Genomic DNA, 18,772 nt, shown 5'->3' on the forward strand with positions numbered 1-18,772 from the left:
TGTGGTTTGTCCTGGGTCGCCATTAGACCTGTCGTTTGGTCTATGGCCCTCACTTCCTTATCTATGTGTGGCCTTAAATTTATTTATTTTATTTACTTTTGGCTGCATTGGGTCTTCGTTGCTGCACTCAGGCTTTCTTGAGTTGTGGTGAGCAGGGCCTACTCTTCATTGTGGCACATGGGCTTCAGTAGTTGTGGCTCACTGGCTTAGTTGCTCCATGGCACGTGGGATCTTCCCAGGCCAGGGCTCGAACCTGTGTCTCCTGCATTGGCAGGAGGATTCTTAACCACTGCCCCACCAGGGAAGCCCCACACTGGCTGTTTACAGGTAAATATTATATCCAAGCCTCAAAGGGTACCACCCACCCAATGCTGGTGTTATAATCAATGTGCTATAGCAGATCTTATATTATATTGTGTCAATGTGTTAGATCACATTGGGTGAAATCTGAAACTGACCCTCATATACGGAAGGCAAGGAGAGACTGAAGAAAGAGGCAGATCACTCCAGATTGGTAGATGGCAGTTTTAATAAGCAAGGGAACTTACATGCAAGGTTTGTCTTAGACAGCTGCAAGACAAGAACTTTATCTTGTTGAACCATCTCCGTTGCATCTCATCATTCTCTTACAAATGGATGGGCTGCAGGGGCAGTGTGGACAATGGAGGGCATCCTATCAGTGGCCAACAGAACAGGCTTTTTCACTGTTCAACTTGCCACTAAATACATGGTCAGTAATATTCAATCTTGCTGAATTATTAATGGTTAAAAACTTATTTTATCTAGATTCATGCAGATTTGGGTTAGGACTAAGGCTCCTCACCCCCTCTTCTGTCCTTAGAATGTACGTTACACCCACTGTTCCCACAGCCAAAGCCATTTTCAAGGACACAGCCTTGAGAGAGCAATGCGCTGTTGAGACCATCTGGATGGTACACGTGACTGCATCCTGTTATGTCTTCTATATAAACTCTTAAGATTCTGGCAGGCATGGAGATCTAATGAAGTCTGGATAATGCGCTGTCCACAACTACTCACCAGTATTTTATCACTGTATTAGGCACTCTTTGCTTAGAGTTCTAGGTCAAGGTGAGTTCTTGCCATGGTAAGAACAGCCCTTTGGAATAATACCAAATTAGCAGATACATTAAAAAAAAATCAAGATGGAATATCATTATAAGTTCATATACTCCTGAAAAACATTTCAGAAATAGATGATTTGCTCCTCCCTGAATGTGATTTGTAGTTATTTGTTCATTCATTAGTGTGATTTGGTGACTAACCTCATTTCATGCCCTAAAATACACGGAGGAAAATCTCTTAGGATTGCTGCTTCTCTAAATGGATAGCTGTACTCTAAAATGTCATACCATGTACTGAGTTGCTTTGTAATATTAAAACCATGTTTCATTTTCTCTCCTACTTTAGGTCTTGGGAGCTGATGATGATACCATGGGTGATGGTTGCTCTCAGAAGCTGGCGACTGTAAATATTCTTCGTTTCCTATTGCTGGTCCTGATTCCATGTATCTGTGCTCTCCTTGTCCTGCTGGTGATCCTGCTCTCCTTTGTTGGTAAGTGATGCCATTATTAAAGATAAATGAAGTTAAAATTAAAATTAACATGATTTATAAGAGCTGTTTCTACTGCTCTGGGTGGTGGTTTACCGTTGGAGGATCTTTCCCAGCCGGGAGAAATCTGATTGTATTTGCATTTTCAAAAGACAAAAGACCTGGATACACTATAGGGGACTGGAGGCATAAAGAAATGAAGGCAGGGAGACAATTTGGCGACTGGCGATTGTCTAAGTAAAAGATGATAAGGGCTTAGATTAAAGCATTTGGTGCACTAAAATCAACGGAAATCAAGACAGATTGGATTTTGGCATGAGGGAGAAAGAGAAGTCAAGGTTGACTCTCCAATTTCTAGCTTGGGCAACCAGGTTGATTTTGGTGCCACCTGTTAACGTAGGGAATAAAGGCGGAGGAGAGGGATGCAGGTAGAGGGAGGGCAGGCTGGAAGTTGTTAGGACATGTTAAGTTGGAGATACTTGTGGAACAACTAAATACAGTGGAATCATAATTTAAGTGCATTTATGGTGAGCAAATTCAGCAGTGCAAGCTGGGCCAAGAGATGGAGGACTGTAAGAGTCCAACACCTTACCTTCCTAAGGGAATTGCCAGGGAAATTGTGAGTCTGTGTGATTTCTGGCTTCTGTGCTGACTTTAGAATTTAACTCCCATCCCACTGTTACTAGTCTGAAGCTGGAACTATCCAGAAGGGAAGCTGAGAAGGGAGCCTGAGTGCAGTTATGAATGTGGGAGTCTCAGTGGAAGCAGCGGGAGTAGATGAACTGTGAGGAGAAAGGGCACTGATTAAAAGCTGGGGGCATAGCCCTGGAGGACGCCGGTGTTGGAGACAAGGAAAGAGGAAGCATCAAGAGATACAGGAAGTGTTGTTGGAGAAGAAGGAAAGGAGCCGGGAAATGCTGGGTTTCACAGAAGCCAAAGGCAGAGAGATGGTCAGAGGTCACAGGGTGACAAGTAAGAAGAGGACAGAAGACGCCTCGGCCCACGAAGTCTGCAGGTTTTCTACTGGGGTTTTAATTGCCCTGCCCCACGTGGTGCCAGCTCTGGCCTGCTCTCGGGCTAAAGGCAGGACAAAACCCTGAAACTCACCTCTGCCCCTCTCTTCTTCCAGGACTCCCCTCCCCTCCAGGCTTGGCCTGCTTTTGTTTCCTTTCCAGTACTGTCGGGTCATTGCTTTTTTATGTTTTGTCCCGAGTTTATAGTTGTTATGTCTGGGAGGGTCTGTCTGGTAGAAGCTCCCTCAGTCATACCCCTGTCATTTTTAACAGTCTCATTCTCAGAACACTGTGTGGAATGGAATGGCTCACACACTGTGAAGAATATTTCCTTTCAATCTCAGGGTGGAATGCTAATATAAGTTTGAAACCCATTTTTAAGTGCTTCAGAGCTTAGAGGCCTCTGAGCAGAGGCAGGGTGCTATTAAAACAGTGCTTTAATTGGGTTTGTTTGTTTATATATTAAATGTAAACATTTTAATCACTTTATTGAAATTTAATTTACACACTATACAATTCACCCATTTAAAATGTGTAATTCGATAATTTTTAATATATTCACAGGTAAGTTCAACCATCACCACAGTCAATTTTGGAACATTTTCATTACCTCAAGAAGAAACTCTATTCCCTTCTAGCTATCTGTCACCCTCCCATCTTTCTATCTCCCCTGTGCCGCAGGCCTAAGCAACCACTAATGTACTTTGTGTCTCTATAGATTCCCCTATTCTGGACATTTCATATGACCATATGTGGTTTTTGTGACTGGCTTCTTTCACTCCACATAATATTTTCAGGGTTCATCCATGTTTTAGTATCTATCAGTACTTCATTCCTTATGGTGAAATAATACTCCATTTATGGATTTACCACATTAAAAAAATCTATTTATCAGTTGATGGACATTTTAGTTGTTTCCATCTTTTGGCTATTATGAATAATGTTGCTCTGAACCTTCATGTTCAAGTTTTTGTGCGGACATATGTTTTCATTTATCTTGGGCTTATACCTAGGGGTAGATTTTCTTTTATCACTTATATGAGATTAGGAAGTGAACCAATTTGTAACCATTTCTTAGTGCTATTTTGGTTCATATGTAGGTAACCTTTAGAAGGTGGGTGTTTTCCAAACACTGTCTTCAAAAGCATTCTTTTCATAGGTTCTGCACCAGATGATTTGATATAGATATATTAAGTAATATCTGCCCAAATAAACATTTCCTGTTTTATAACTGAGATGTTTGTTGTTTTGATGAGCAATAAAATCACTTTATACCTTTGTTTAAAAAACCTCGTTAGATTCTGCTTGCTTTTAAGAATGTTCTGTTTGGTTTGTGTTTATAATCCATGCTCTTTCAAAGTTTTGTAGTTATTTCTGGGTCTGTAAGGGTTGCTAAGGGATGCTGGAATGCCACTTGCGTACAAATAACAGGAGCTCTAGCTTCAAAAGGCAAAGAGATAATAGTGAGAGGTTTATTGATTAGGAAAAGATAATAAAACCTTATGCTAATAAATGCAGATGCACTACGCGTTTCTAATTTTGTCTCTTGGGGCTTCTGGCATGTGTAAAGTCAAGATGGCAGAGATTTCTGAAGATAAGAGAGTTGGACTTTCTGAATAATTATTTCAGCAGCAGGCTGTAGAAAAGAGCAATAGCAAATCATTTCTCTCCTCAACCCCTTAAACTGAAGCTGGAGCTACAAAGGTTTCGTTTAGTTTAATTTAGTTTAGTTTGGACTCTAAAATGAAGATTCAGGTTTTTGAAGGAAATTGAAAGGAAAAATGAAGAGTAAGAAAGGTACAATATTATACCTGGGTTTTTATTTCTTCAGTTATAGTCTAATACTGAAGGGCCATGTGACCTAGAAGAAAGAATTTATAACTCAACGCTAGGCTGTCTGGGTTTAGCATCTTACTCTTCCATTTACTAGATGTGTGACTTTTGGTTACATGCTTTACCTTCTCTGTGAGATGCGGAATATAATTCTTATTCATTTCACAGAATTGTTATGGAAGTAAAATGAAATAATACCTGGGAAAGTGTTTTTATTTATTTTTCGTTTTTTTTAATTTAAAAAAAATTTTATTTTATATTGCAGTATAGTTGGTTAATAATGTGTTAGTTTCAGGTGTACAGCAAAGTGATTCAGTTATACATATACATTCTATTCTTTTTCAAATTCTTTTTCCATTTAAGTTAATACGAGTATTGAGCAGAATTCCCTGTGCTATACAGTAGAACCTTGTTGGTTATCTTGTTTTTTGTTTTTTGTTTTTTTTTTGGCTATGCTGCGTGGCACGTGGGATCTTAGTTTCCCGACCAGGGATCGAACCTGCACTCTCTGCAGTGGAAACACGAAGTCTCATCCACTGGACCACCAGGGAAGTCCTGTTGGTTATCCATTTTAAATATAGCAGTGTGTACATGTCAATCCCAAACTCCCAATCTATCCCTTCCCCCCAGTAACCATAAGTTTGTTCTCTAAGTCTGTGAGTCTGTTTCTGCTTTGTAAATAAGTTTGTTTGTATCATTTTTTTTAGATTCTGCATATAACGACATCATATTGTGAAAGTGTTTTAATAGGTGACAACATTCATTATGAGAGTAAAAAATTGGTTTTTGCTTATGAATATTATTACTAATATTAGATAACTTGTTAATAAATAGTTCTCTTACACTCAAAAATTAACCAGAAGTGTCCTTATCTCATTTTAACTCTATCTGTAAGAACTAAAATCTGTGTACTATGACCCATCATCATAGTAATCCCATAATTTATAACCCCATAACCCTACAACCAAGCCATTGCCATAGTATAGTTTAATTGCTAATAAAGTAGCTAGGAAGAAGTAAAGTTGACCTACTGTTGGATTTGCAGTGTGATGCCAAACCAAAGGTTAGGCTCAGGCCTGAGAGCCACTTTCAGAGACTCATTCCTCTCTTATAAGAGCTAAACTAGCAGTTTAGTTCTTCCATCACATGTTGTGCTTCCATCATAGGACTACAAGAGTCAGCTAGTACTATGGAATACTTGGTCAGAGCTTGGACTGATATCTGCCTTAAATTATTTATAAATAATATAGAAACATTATATGTGCAACACTTAAAGTAAAATTATGTTGACATGTTGAGCAACATTGAACAGACATAAAATTGTAGATATAATTTGATACTGTTTATTCCTTTATTGAATGCCTGTTAAATTCGAGGCAGTATCCTATGGGACATGGGCACAGCCCTGAATCAGCCTATCCTCATGCGCTTCCTAGTTCAGTGAAGGAGAGACACATAAAAATGACCACACAATTGATTAGTTACCACAGAGGTAACTCGTATGCAGGAAGAGAGTTTCTTTGAGACAAGGTCTGACAGGGTCTGAACGTGGTCTGAGAAGCCTTCCCTGAGGGGGTGGCACTATAACCATGATCTTCACCATGAGGATTTTGGAGTGGGGGAGTGGCGTGATTGATCTGGTTGGAGCTGTTAAAAGGTGTTTTTGACACCTGTCTGGAGAAAGGGGTGAAGTGAGTAGAGAATGTGGCAGGAGAAAAAATAGAAAGTTATTTCAAGCATCTTATAAATGTGGTGCTTTGGAGTATGGTCTGCACTGATTTTTTTTTTTTTTTTAAAGCAGAGGTCTTCTTAGAAGCCCATATGATTTAAATTTGTTTATTTATTTATTTTTGGCTGTATTGGGTCTTCGTTTCTGTGTGAGGGCTTTCTCTAGTTGCAGTGAGCAGGGGCCACTCTTCATCGCGGTGTGCGGGCCTCTCACTATCGCGGCCTCTCTTGTTGCGGAGCACAGGCTCCAGACGTCTGCACTGATTTTTGCAAACTATTATTCATCTAAATTTGATTTCATCAAAGGTATGGTCCCCCCACATCTCGTTAGAATGTTCTTAACTTTTTTTCCCCCAGCTGTTGAAGACTTGGTTTCAAAGGCTTGTCCACTCATCCACATCTAAAATAAATTTTGTTTTAGCCATAAGCTTAAGAATGGCCTAAGGTTACCATCCTAGTTTTCTTAATTCTATGTAAAGTCTATGTGGGACCTATTAATTTTTTATTTTTGTCATGCATTGAAGAAGAAAGAAATTATAGTGGTGGGGAGTATAGGAAATATGGTAAAATAGTTTGTTTTTCTTGAACTCAAGAGAAATATTCCTCTATAAAAGTGACTTTCCTCTTCAAAAATGCTAGATGAGCTGGAGATCATTAAACTTAAATATAGTTTTTCTCTTACCAAATTTCTTAGCAGCTTGTGGCTTTTACAAGAATTTGGAATGATAAGAATCTTAACTTCCTAACTTATAGTGTTGTGTTTTGAATATCATTTTAAAATGGAAAACCTCCCAGATCCTGATTTCTTTACACCAAAACCTTAAGATTTTCCATGCTCTTTTATGACCTGACTCCACGTTCCTTATTTAATTCTCCAAATTCCTTTTATAATGCTGGTCTCTGAGCAGATGCAAAAATATAGAGTTCTCAAACCTGAAAATATTTTTTTGTTAATTCCTTAGGCCTGAGGTTATGCATTATGTCTAAAGTTTTGGAAAGGGCAGTCTAAAGTCTTGTATTCAAAGTGTCGTCCGTGGATGCAGCATCAGCATCACTTGGGAATTTGTGTGAAATGCAGAATCTGGAATCTTGGGCCCCACTCCAGACCTGCCAAAATTGCCTTCTAATGAGATCCCCAGGTGATTTCTATGCTTCATCCAGTCCTTAACCCACTGCAATCTGACCTTTTCCTCTTCCTCTTCTTTTCCTACTACTAAATCTGTTCTGAGGCCCCCAATGTCCTTTTTTTGAATGTGCAGAATTTGGAACTGATGTGTGTTTGAACAAGAGTTTGAAATGGAGAGCCTGTGCTTTCTCTCTGTGTTTGTTTACATCTGTTCACAATGAGAGTGCTCATTTTTGGTGCCAACAATGCTTTCTTCCATTCAGATGTGACGCCCAGATATGATCTTGCTCAGTCTTGACTACTCCCTTCTTCTCAAAATGCTCTTCTGCTTTGCCTGGATATTATCATGTCTCATTTTCCTTCTATTTCTGGCGGCTCTTTCTCTGTCTCCTTAAGCTCATCTTGCTCTACCTATCCAGTAAATTTTGGGGTGTCTGTCCTAAGCTCTCTTCTCACTTTGCACCCATACGTCTCTAGACAATATCATCTTCTCCCATGACTTCCTTCATCATTCATGCATTCAACAAGTATTTATTGAGACCTTCACTGGTGCCAAGCATTCTGCTGGATGCTTGAGATGCAGGCATGCATAATATACCTTCCTACCTTAGAGAAGGCAGACAAGAAAACAGACAATTTCACTTGAGTGTGTATGTGGTATATGCAGAGTGTGCTCTGGGAACACAAAGAAGATGCACATTTGTGGGGAAGTCTGGCAAGGCCTTCTGGAGGAAGTGTTTAGATTGCCCCGGATTTAGACATTTTTCCCCTTGAATGTTTCATAGCATTTTATACTCAATGTATTTATAATAATTATAGTAACAAAAGGAAGCTTCTACAACTTTTATTTTTCATTCTCTATTATCTATTGTATCAGTCAGGGCAGGCTATGCTATGCTGTGTAACACAAATAATTCTAATATATTAGTGGCTTAACAACAACGAAGGTCAGTTTCTCACTTGCAACACGTGCTCTGCAAGATGGCAGGGGGGCTATGCTCATTCAGGTCATTAAAGGACTAAATTAATGGACCAGCCATCATCTTGAACCTTTGTGGTTATTGTGCCAGAAAGAAAGAAAGAGAGCCCTGGAGTAACTTCTATACTTTTTTTTATACTTTTAAAAAGGTATATAATGCAGCATCACTAATTATAATCACAATGCCGTACATTAGATCCCCAGAACTTACTCATCTTATAAGTGGAAGTTCGTACCCTTTGACCGACATCAAAGATATCAAGAGACAGAATGAGGCCAAAGAATGTAACCCCAGCATGTGCCCTAGTAGAATGGGAGAGAATTGAAAATATTTGATGAATAACACTAACGCAACCACCCCATCTTGGTAAATATCTTCATTTACCCAGTAATTCAAACCGGAAACCTTGAAGGGACCTCTGACTCTTTCCATTACGTTCTTACAATTTTGCCTCTGAAAGCTCTCTCCCAAATGTTCCCTTTGTCCTCACTGCTTTTGCCTTGACTCAGTCCTTCTTTTCTCACTTGGACTCTTGCAATAGCCTTCTAACTGTCTGCTAGACTTAGCCCCTTTCAAGCATCACCCTGTTGCCAGAGTGATCATTATAACGTTCTACCCCATTTAAGACTCTGCAAAATTTCTCTATCACAACAAGATCAATTCCAAACCTATGACAGGAATACCCTTCCCAGTCTGGCTTCTACTTCCTTTCAAGCCTTTTCTCTTTCCAGTCCCCTGTGTGCCAGCCATGTTTAATTACCTGCTAGTCAGCTTTTGCATATTTTCCCCTTTGCTCTATCTAGAAAGTTCTCCATTCCCTATTACTACAACTCTCTCTTCCCCACAAATGCTTGGCTCAAACCTAGAAAATCCCTAATCGTCTTTTAAGATTCACATGGAGGATCTTCTTCCCTAAGAAACCTTTCCTGACTTTCTCAAACGGAATGACAACTTCTTCTCTAATTGTTGTCACCGGATTGTCCTATGCATATCATTCTCAAAGCATTTGTATCATGGTCTGTAGTTTTAGGCTACATGCCTGTCTCCCCCAACTAATCTATAAACATCTCAATGATAAGAAACTCTTACCAAATTTTGTAATTTACTTTCAGCAGAGAGTAAATACATAGTTCCTGGCACATAGAAAATGAAAAGTAAATGTGTTACCACATGGCTAGAGATATAAAGATAAGGAATTAATTTCAAACTCATATCATAGGAAAATAAATTTTTTTAACATGCAGATGATGGTTGATTTTTTTTAACTTGTATACCTTGTCCAAAATGAGAAGGGTGTGTGGGTGTGTGTGTATGGGTATGTGTCATGTCCCAACTCAATTCTTGGGTAAAGTTAAGTAACTCTTGTAAGCTTTGGTTTCCTTTCCTCTTAAACTTCATAAAGAAGAGTTAATTATAGCATCTGTTTCATGGGATTGTTGGAAGGCTAACTCAATAAATAACCATAGTGAGGATACTTAGTAAGGTGCCTGTGTTAGTTTCCTATTGCTGCTATAACAACTTGGTAGCTTAAAATAACACAAATATAGTACCTTAGAGTTATGGAGGTCAGAAGTCCAAAACTGGTCTCACTGGGCTAAAATTAAGGTGTCGGTAGTACTGTATTCTTTCTGGAGGCTCTAGGGGCCAATCTGTTTTCTGCCATTTCCAGCTTCTAGAGGCTTCCTGCATTCCTTGGCTTGTGGCCCCTTGCCATCTTCAAAATGAGCAATGGCCCATTGAGTCTTTCTCACACTGCATAGCTCTGACACACACTCTCTCACCTCCCTCTTCTGCTTACAAGGATTCCATGACTACCGTGGGCTCACCTGAATAATCCAGGATAATTTTCCCATCTCAGATTCCCTGACTTACATCCGCAACATCCCTTTTGTCATGTAAGGTATGTAAAGTAACCTATTCACAGGTTCTGGGACTCGGGATGTGGACATCTCTTGGGGGAGCATTATTTTGTCTGCCACAGTGCTCAATCCACTCATTGTAAATGATCAGTAATACTTGACTATCATTGTTGGAAATGCAGACTGTTTCTTAAACATTGTTAAATAGAGCTGTGTTATAGCTGAAACACTTTTGAGCCATACAGCCTTGATGTAATGTGGCCTTCTATTAATAACTTAGCATGAAAGAGTCACAGTTATTTTACTCCAAAAGTGGGTTAAGTGATTCACTTTTGAAAATTACCTTAGCCATTTTATTATGCTGGGATGCACTTAGAGTAAAAGGAAATTGGCATTTATTTAAAAGTACCTTAGGACTTCCCTGGAGGCGCAGTGGTTAAGAATCCGCCTGCCAATGCAGAGGATACGGGTTCGAGCTCTTATCCGGGAAGATCCCGCATGCTGCGGAACAGATAAGCCTGTGTACCACAACTACTGAGCCTGCGCTCTAGAGCCCGCGTGCCGCAGCTATTGAAGGCCGCGCCCCTAGAGCCCGTGCTCTGCAACACAAGAAGCCCCTGCAGTGAAAAGCCCACGCATTGAAACAAAGAGTAGCCCCCCCTCACCGCAACTAGAGAAAGCCCATGCGCAGCAATGAAGACCCAGTGCAGCCAAAAATAAAAATATAAAAGTACCTTAGTAGCCCTAAGGAAGACAATTTTACTTTCATTACTATTACTGTGTAGTAATGACTAACAGTTATTGAGAACTTACTGTATGCCAGGAACTGTTCCAAGTGTTTATGTATGTATTGACTAATTTGATCCTAATGGCCAGCCCAATAAGGGGAGGTACTTTGATTTTCCTTATTTTATGGCAGTTGAGAGTTTGTCCAAAGTTTCAGGGCTAGTAAGTAATGATGGGATTTAAACCCAGGTGGTCAGGCTGTAGAATCTGTACTTTTAACCACAGCACTTAAAATAGAAATGTGGAAAAGGATGGGGCAACACTGAAAGAATGAACACTCTACTTTGGGCTGATAACTCTCAGCATTTTTGTAGCTCATTGTGATGTAGCTTGACAGTATTTAGTCTTACTGAATTCTATTTTCTGTGCTTTTAAAAAATGCATAATAGAGGACCAACTGTGAGTTGAGAGTTGGTTAGTTTCCAGAGATGCTTGAAAACAAATGGTCTAGTCAGTTTAGGCTTTTAAAGACAGGTCCATTAGGCTTGTTGTCTTTGTCTTTCTCTCGAAAATATAGTTCAGGGACATTAGCTGCACCAACTACCGTATATCATGTGTTATCTTTCTATTCTGCCAACTTGCTTTGATATGGAGAGTTTAAGAGCAAGGAAACTGCTTTTTTTTTTTTTTTTAAGGAAGTTGTTTTCCAAGGCAGTGTTTCCTGAAAAAGTTGGTGTTTAAAGAATATTTTAGAGTAAACAGATATTATTAGCACTTTCACCACTATGGTTAGGTGAAAAAGTTAAAGGAAAGATTATTAATAAGGCTAGTCATTACAAACAAAATGTTAAGAACAACTGTTGAAATATTTCATACGATAAGGAACTCCCTTTAAGTGAATTACACAGGGATATAACTGAGGAGTTGGCATTTGCTCAAAGTGTGTTGACAGGGCTGGATGCTGACTTATAGGGTCAGTGTGATAAGTAAATTGACTTTATGGGTCTTATACATTCATTATAGCCATGTTAGTGGAAATAACACGTTGTGTGCAAAATCTCTATGCCAAAATTAGCAAAGAAGAGAGCAAATAATAAGTGAAAAATAAAATTATATCTAATTAGTAAATTTTTCTGTATGAATAAAATACACATTATATAGCGAACAAATCTATCGCATACATTTATTTTGATCTAGGATGAATTCTAAATCATTTTGAAAATCATAAACAATTAAATGAAGTCTTTTATTTCACCTACTGCATTTAATATTTATTCATAATCACACAGTTTGGGGAGTGTGTTACCTGCACCACATGGTCATGATTTAGCTTTTACACTCCACCGTTTTACTTAGAATCCTGTTGACCTTAGTTAGCTAGAAAACAGCTGCTTTTCTATTTTGATTTGTAGTTAACGTTTTCCAAGTGTCAAGCACATGTAGAGAAATTTTTTCTGTAGACTGATATTAAACATTTTATTTATATTTCTTTTTTTTTTTAATGGTCCATGGGCTGTTCGGAAAAGTGAGAGCCAAGTAGAGGATTCACTGTAAATGCTTTTAGGAAAAAAAAATCTCCCTTGGGTATTTCTATGATGGATCAATATCACATTCATTTATTTTAGTGGCATACTCAACCAGAGTGCTATATTCTGGAAACACTCTGTTGTCTATTTTGACTGAGTTAAAAATACATGATCTCTTTCAAAGTTTTCAGATTTTCTGCCTAAAGCTAAAGCTAGGGGATTCCCAATAATCGTAGGTTGGACTCTTTATTTTGTCCATGAATAAATACCTTGAGAAAGTGACCAGTTGATAATCTTAGTTTAATGCCTATTTCTTATAATCAAATTTATAGCTTCTGGTCGAAGATGAAGATAATATAGTTTCTTCTTTTAGTTTTGCTGGAATTGGAGTTTTACTTTTTTTGGGGGGGTTTCTACGAGTCTTGGGAAATATTTGAGCCCTATTATTTTTATTATCTGTTGTGTGTAGTTCATTGAAATTTAGTGCCAAATGTGGAGAAACAGAAGGCCACAGGTAAGCTGGCACTGTTGTCCTTTGTGGCAGGTAGAAAGATAGGGAGAGCTTGTGTCCTGGGTACTGAGGAGCCTAAAATGATGTGTGAAATTGAGACACTGAGAAAGCAGGAAGGAAACACTGTAAGATTTGCCACATTTTATTTGTGGTGAGTCCCAGGTGAGGTAGAATTGCCCTAAATTCTTTGGGCACTAGGAAACCTGGATGGGAGACTCAATTTCTAAACCTTTAGCTCTTGATAAGCAATAGCCACCTCACAGGGTTATGTGATCTACGACAGAAGAGAAACTACTGATTGTCTCGAGAAGTGGGTGTTCTTGCTGGCCATCATTTTCTCTTTGCGTTTGGGGAAGCAGCTCTAGAGTTTCCCTAATACATTTTTTAAAATAAATATTTCTAGACAATTCTCTGGCAGTCCAGTGGTTAGGACTCTGCACCCTTACTGCAGGGGGCATGGGTTTGATCCCTGGTTGGGGAACTAAGATCCTGCAAGCCATGCAGTGCAGCCAAAAATAATAAATAAAAATAAAATAAGGGGCTTCCCTGGTGGTGCAGTGGTTGAGAATCCGCCTGCCAATGCAGGGGACACGGGTTCGAGCCCTGGTCTGGGAAGATAAGATCCCACATGCCATGGAGCAGCTGGGCCCGTGAGCAACAAGTACTGAGCCTGCGCTCTAGAGCCCGCAAGCCACAACTACTGAGCCTGCGCGTCTGGAGCCTGTGCTCCGCAACAAGAGAGGCTGCTATAGTGAGAGGCCCACGCACCGCGATGAAGAGTGGCCCCCGCTTGCCGCAATTAGAGAAAGCCCTCGCACAGAAACGAAGACCCAACGCAGCCAAAAATAAATAAATAAATAAATAAATATTTTTAAAAAATTAAAATAAAATAAAGTAAAATAAATACTTCTAGTAATGTTTTAAAATACCTGTTTTTGGTCTTTCAGGAACATTAAAAAAAGCCTATTTTAAATCAAACGGGAGTGAACCTTTGGTCACTGATGGTGAAGTCCATGTGTATGATGTTATTCTTCCAAGTACAACTCATAACGAGAGCACCGGGACATCTACTGCCAATCCCACCCAACACATTCCAGCCTGGACTATGGATGCTTCTCTCCCAGGGGACCAAAATCAGAGGAGCACAAGTAAGTCTGAAGGTGGTAAATAGCTGTGCCCTTTAATGTCTGTGGAACCCACAGGTAGATTTTTAAGTGTGGCAACTGATGCTCTTAATCACAATCACTTACTGGTCACACAGGAAAAGCTCTGCTCCCTTATCTAGCAAGCATAGCCAAGTGCCCTGTTCCTAAACATGAAATGCCCTCAGCTCAGCCATCCAGATAGGGACTGGAGTAAGAAATAAAAAGGTACCAATGCCATTCAGTGTTTCTGATACATAAAAATTTGTGCCGCTTGCCCCAGTATGACGGTGTTGATTTTACGGTGGTTCTGTTTTTTAAGTTTTACGTTACTTATTTTGAGATGGTTAAATTAATAAGTAAACTAAGTTACTTATTTTGTTATTGGTGCCTTGTGGCAGGTATCCTAATTCCATGGTTTTTCGAGGTAATTTCACTGTAAGCATCTTTGCCTTAGACATCTTTGCTGTAAGCATTTCTGCCTCATAATTAATTGGTTGTAAGGCAGTTTTATCGTGAAAGATAAAAAATGAAAAATGAAAGAGGGACATTTAAAAAGACATAATGGGGCTTCCCTGGTGGTGCAGTGGTTAAGAGTCTGCCTGCCGATGCAGGGGACATGGGTTCGTGCCCCGGTCTGGGAAGATCCCACATGCCGTGGAGCGGCTGGGCCCGTGAGCCATGGCCACTGAGCCTGCGCGTCCAGAGCCTGTGCTCCACAACGGGAGAGGCCACAACAGTGAGAGGCCCACATACCACAAAAAAAAAAAAAAAAAAAGACATTGCTAAATACAAAATTTTAAAATATGTTTAAAATGTGTGTAGATTCATGGTGACACTGCACAAATAACTGATTTTATTTTGTGAGTTGTACCTTTGTCTTCCAAGTCTTCTGTTTACTGTATTTTTTTTTTTTTTTTTTTTTTTGCTGTACGTGGGCCTCTCACTGCTGTGGCCTCTCCCGTTGCAGAGCACAGGCTCCGGACACACAGGCTACGCGGCCATGGCTCGCGGGCCCAGCTGCTCCGCGGCATGTGGGATCCTCCGGGATAGGGGCACGAACTCGTGTCCCCTGCATCGGCAGGCGGACTCTCAACCACTGCGCCACCAGGGAAGCCCTATTGTATTTTTTATACACTTTTTTTTGGCTTGTTGATTTGTCTCCTCGTTCAGCATTGCACTTTTTCTTTTTTGCTAAAATTTGTTCCTTTGTTAAGAGAGGTATTAGTTTCCAAATACTAGGATGCATATTTGTAACTGAGTTCTGTATTGCGCTGTGAAAGCCTTCTCCACTGGTGTTTGTTCCTCGCATACTGCCGCATGTCCGTTGATAGACTTTCCAAAGTTCTATGGGAAATGTAGGTTCAACTCTGTGCCTCTGAGGCCCTCAGCCTCTTTCTCCTCCAGTGCAGTGTTTCAAGATAAGAAACCAACACAAAGCAAATAGTCTTCTGTCAGCTCAATAAAGCCATCAATAATGTCTCTAACTGGAAAAAATGATAACACATTTCAACCCGTTGAAACCAAACTGTCAACCAGGTAGTTTACCTTTCATTGCAAAATTGCCTTACAGTCATAACTATGTGGTGAAAATGTTTGCAGTGAGATGATTACAGTGAGAAGTGAGAAGACCAGGCATGCAGTTCTATAATCGAATGCCAAGGGATTTGACAGGAGCTATATCCCTTCATTTGCTTTCGAGGTGTCTATGTGTTCTTTCTCATTTCCTGGTTTTATTGGCTATGCAATTTATTTTACTTGTTGGTGACTGACAGATAATCACACCTTGAGGAAAATGGCATGGCCAAAACTTCTATTTGAGGACAAATGGAGGTATTTGTCAGTTATTCCAGAAAAAGAGCTTGCAGAGAGAGAGAGAAGACAGAAAGTGTGGAGGTGGGTCCAATTAGATGGCAACAGATGATATGCTCCAGAATGTGACTCTGTCCCTCAATACACCTCCAATTTTTTTTAGTAAAGTTACTAACCTTTCAGAATGCTAGTGGGAGTGGATTAGTGTGGAAAATTACCTAGTCAGTGCTGATAAATCATAATCAGAGCACACTCACTGTTAAGAGCTTTCTCTGCAGTTGTCTTGAGTCTTACTTTCTACTTCATAAAACAAGGTTATGTGACTGAAAATTACACAAAACCCATTCATCCCTGATCACTTTCTTGTTTGTTGCTCCCTCCTTCCTGAAAACCTCCAAAGGGAAATCACAGTTTAGGTCTAGGACAGAATATTTATTTTCATTCTGAGCCAGGAAGGGAAGGATTAAGCTGACTCTTAAACTATCATAGTATGTTTGCCAGTATCTGAAGAAATGCAGGATTATTCTCTCTCTCTAGCCCCAAAGAGTCAGAATGTTTGGCTTCCGTTGTTTCACGGAGCACCAATAGATATTAACTGTTTCTTATGCTTAAGAGTTCACCAGTGATTTATACAGATTCATATTCATTACCTGACGGTAATACTACAAACCCAAATTATGCTAAGTAAAATTTGTTTTCCTCATGAGTTTAATTTTGAAGTTTTTAATATTTCGGTCATGTCTTAAGCACTTCATTCTTCTTTTTTTTTTTAACATCTTTATTGGAGTATAATTGCTTTACATTGGGGTGTTAGTTTCTGCTTTATTACAAGCACTTCATTATTCTTAGGGCAGTGTTTTTCAACAAAAGGGCAGAAGTAATTTAAGCAAAAACTCAGTCCAGTTAATGTGGTTGCAATTACAGCAATTGTTATTTTCTTTTACAAGGTGGATTTGTCTCTATTTTGAAAGTTCTGTCATTTGTTAAGATTCAAATAGAGGTGACAAACACATACCCTGAAGAGTAAAGAAACATATGGTCCTTGTTGCTCAGTTTGGAAGTTTGATGGGAGTCTGTTTGACTCATTTTCTCTTCCTATGGGTGGAACATTGCCTGAGAATATGAACGTAATTTGACATGTAAAGGAAACCCAGATGAAATTAGAATGATTAAATGTAGAAAGGTCAAAACCTTTGAAAATGTGTCATTCTGTCTTGTTAATGTACTTGACAGTTAGCCTTGAGCTTTACTGTCTCACCACATAGACCCTCAATAGACTGTCTGTAATAACTAAAATTATTTATTGTAAGGAATTTGATAGTTTTTCATACATTTCAGTAATACTGCTAGTCTGTGAGTATAGAGCTTTTGATAGTTTTCAGGGCAAGTTTGAATATTTTCTTTGTGGTCCTTATTATTATTTTTTTAAATTTTATTGAGGTATAGTTGATTTACAATGTAGTGTTAATTTCTTCTGTACAGCAAAGTGATTCAGTTATATATATATATATATATTCTTTTTCATATTCTTTTCCATTATGGTTTATCACAGGATATTGAATATAGTTCCCTGTGCTACACAGTAAGACCTTGTTGTTCATCTCTCTGTGGCCCTTATAATTAGCTGACAAGGTATGCAGGACAGGTATACACACCATTTTTCAAGGTATGAAATTGAGGCTTAGGGAAATTAAGTTGATGTATCCAGTGTCACTTATTTACTAATTGGTAGCCATGGAATTGGGATTCACGTCTTGGGACTCCTAGACCAGCGTTCTTTCAAGTATTTCATGCTTCCTTATTTAATTTCATTGCTTTCTTTTCAGTAGCAGCAGCATTTCTGAGCAAATTTTAAGCTCCAGGAGAGTAATGTATTTTGTTTACTGCTTTATAGACAGTGTTCAACAAAATATTTGTTGAATGAATAAATAAATGAACTACAGTCATTTCAAAAATTTAATATCTGACCTTTTTATTGGTGATGCCAAATCACCCTTCTCACTTGATATTTATTTAACCAATTTTACTTAAAGTATAATTTAATGCCTTGTTTCTCTACTAACACCTAGCAGAGAATTTACTTTTATTCCTTTTTTAAAAAAATTATAATTCTCTAATTAAAGCGTCATTCTAAATTTCTGGCACATGTAAAAGCTTTTTGAGTCCACTCTAGTCCAAAAATACAGTGGCGAGACATTCTGTCCTTCTCAATATCCTGGGTAGAAAACCAAGGGGAGAACTCCTGGAAAAAAGTACCAGGAAATAGCCTTTCCTTAAGACATTTCCTTTTGGGGGTCATCAATATTATGCCAAAGCATAGAATACTGCAGTTTGTAAAGTTTTAGCCAGATGCTTGCTAGGTTACACTGTGTGGCAGAACTTTGTAAATGTGAAATAGGCTTTATGTGACATCTGTTACATCTGGAGTTTCATTAGTTACATTTTTTTTTTTTTTTTTTTTTTTTGCGGTATGCGGGCCTCACTGTTGTGGCCCCTGCCGTTGCGGAGCACAGGCTCCGGACACGCAGGCTCAGTGGCCATGGCTCACGGTCCCAGCCGCCCTGCGGCATGTGGGATCTTCCCGGACCGGGGCATGAACCCACGTCCCCTGCATTGGCAGGTGGACTCTCAACCACTGCGCCACCAGGGAAGCCATCATTAGTTACATTTTGAAAACCAGTTGTAATATGGAAAGGAAAAAGGCCCATAGTTAGCTTTCATGCTGTATTTCAGCAAGGGATTTTCCTAGGTTGCATTCTGTGTTTAGATTTTTATTTTCATCTTTTCTTCTTATATATTTTATAAATATTTAAGCATAAATTGAATTTTAAGGAGAGGGAAAAACTCTTTGACCAACCAAGAGCTTTTGGGTTAAAAATATTATGGCACTAAATAAAATAGCCTAGAAACTCTAATCAGGAATTAAAGTGACGTGAGAGTGGGCTA

At 39.1% G+C, this 18,772-nt stretch overlaps 1 protein-coding gene across 3 annotated transcripts in view; it reads left to right on the forward strand.

The window, feature by feature from the left end:
* The first annotated feature begins 1,467 nt into the window (after nucleotides 1-1,467).
* The window catches only part of CORIN (corin, serine peptidase), a 230,071-nt gene continuing 212,766 nt past the window's right edge, over nucleotides 1,468-18,772 (forward strand). For 2 of the 3 annotated variants that reach the window (XM_081236189.1, XM_081236192.1), the window contains exon 1: nucleotides 13,613-14,020. In XM_081236189.1, the coding sequence (XP_081092315.1) occupies nucleotides 13,978-14,020 (43 nt within the window). In that variant the 5' untranslated portion in view covers nucleotides 13,613-13,977. Of the gene's footprint in view, nucleotides 1,574-13,612; nucleotides 14,021-18,772 lie in introns of those variants that run through there. The other variant, XM_081236190.1, reaches the window with a different exon arrangement.

This window comes from Mesoplodon bidens (assembly GCF_964165515.1).
Source record: "Mesoplodon bidens genome assembly, chromosome: 1".
Classification (NCBI taxonomy): Eukaryota; Metazoa; Chordata; class Mammalia; order Artiodactyla; family Ziphiidae; genus Mesoplodon; species Mesoplodon bidens.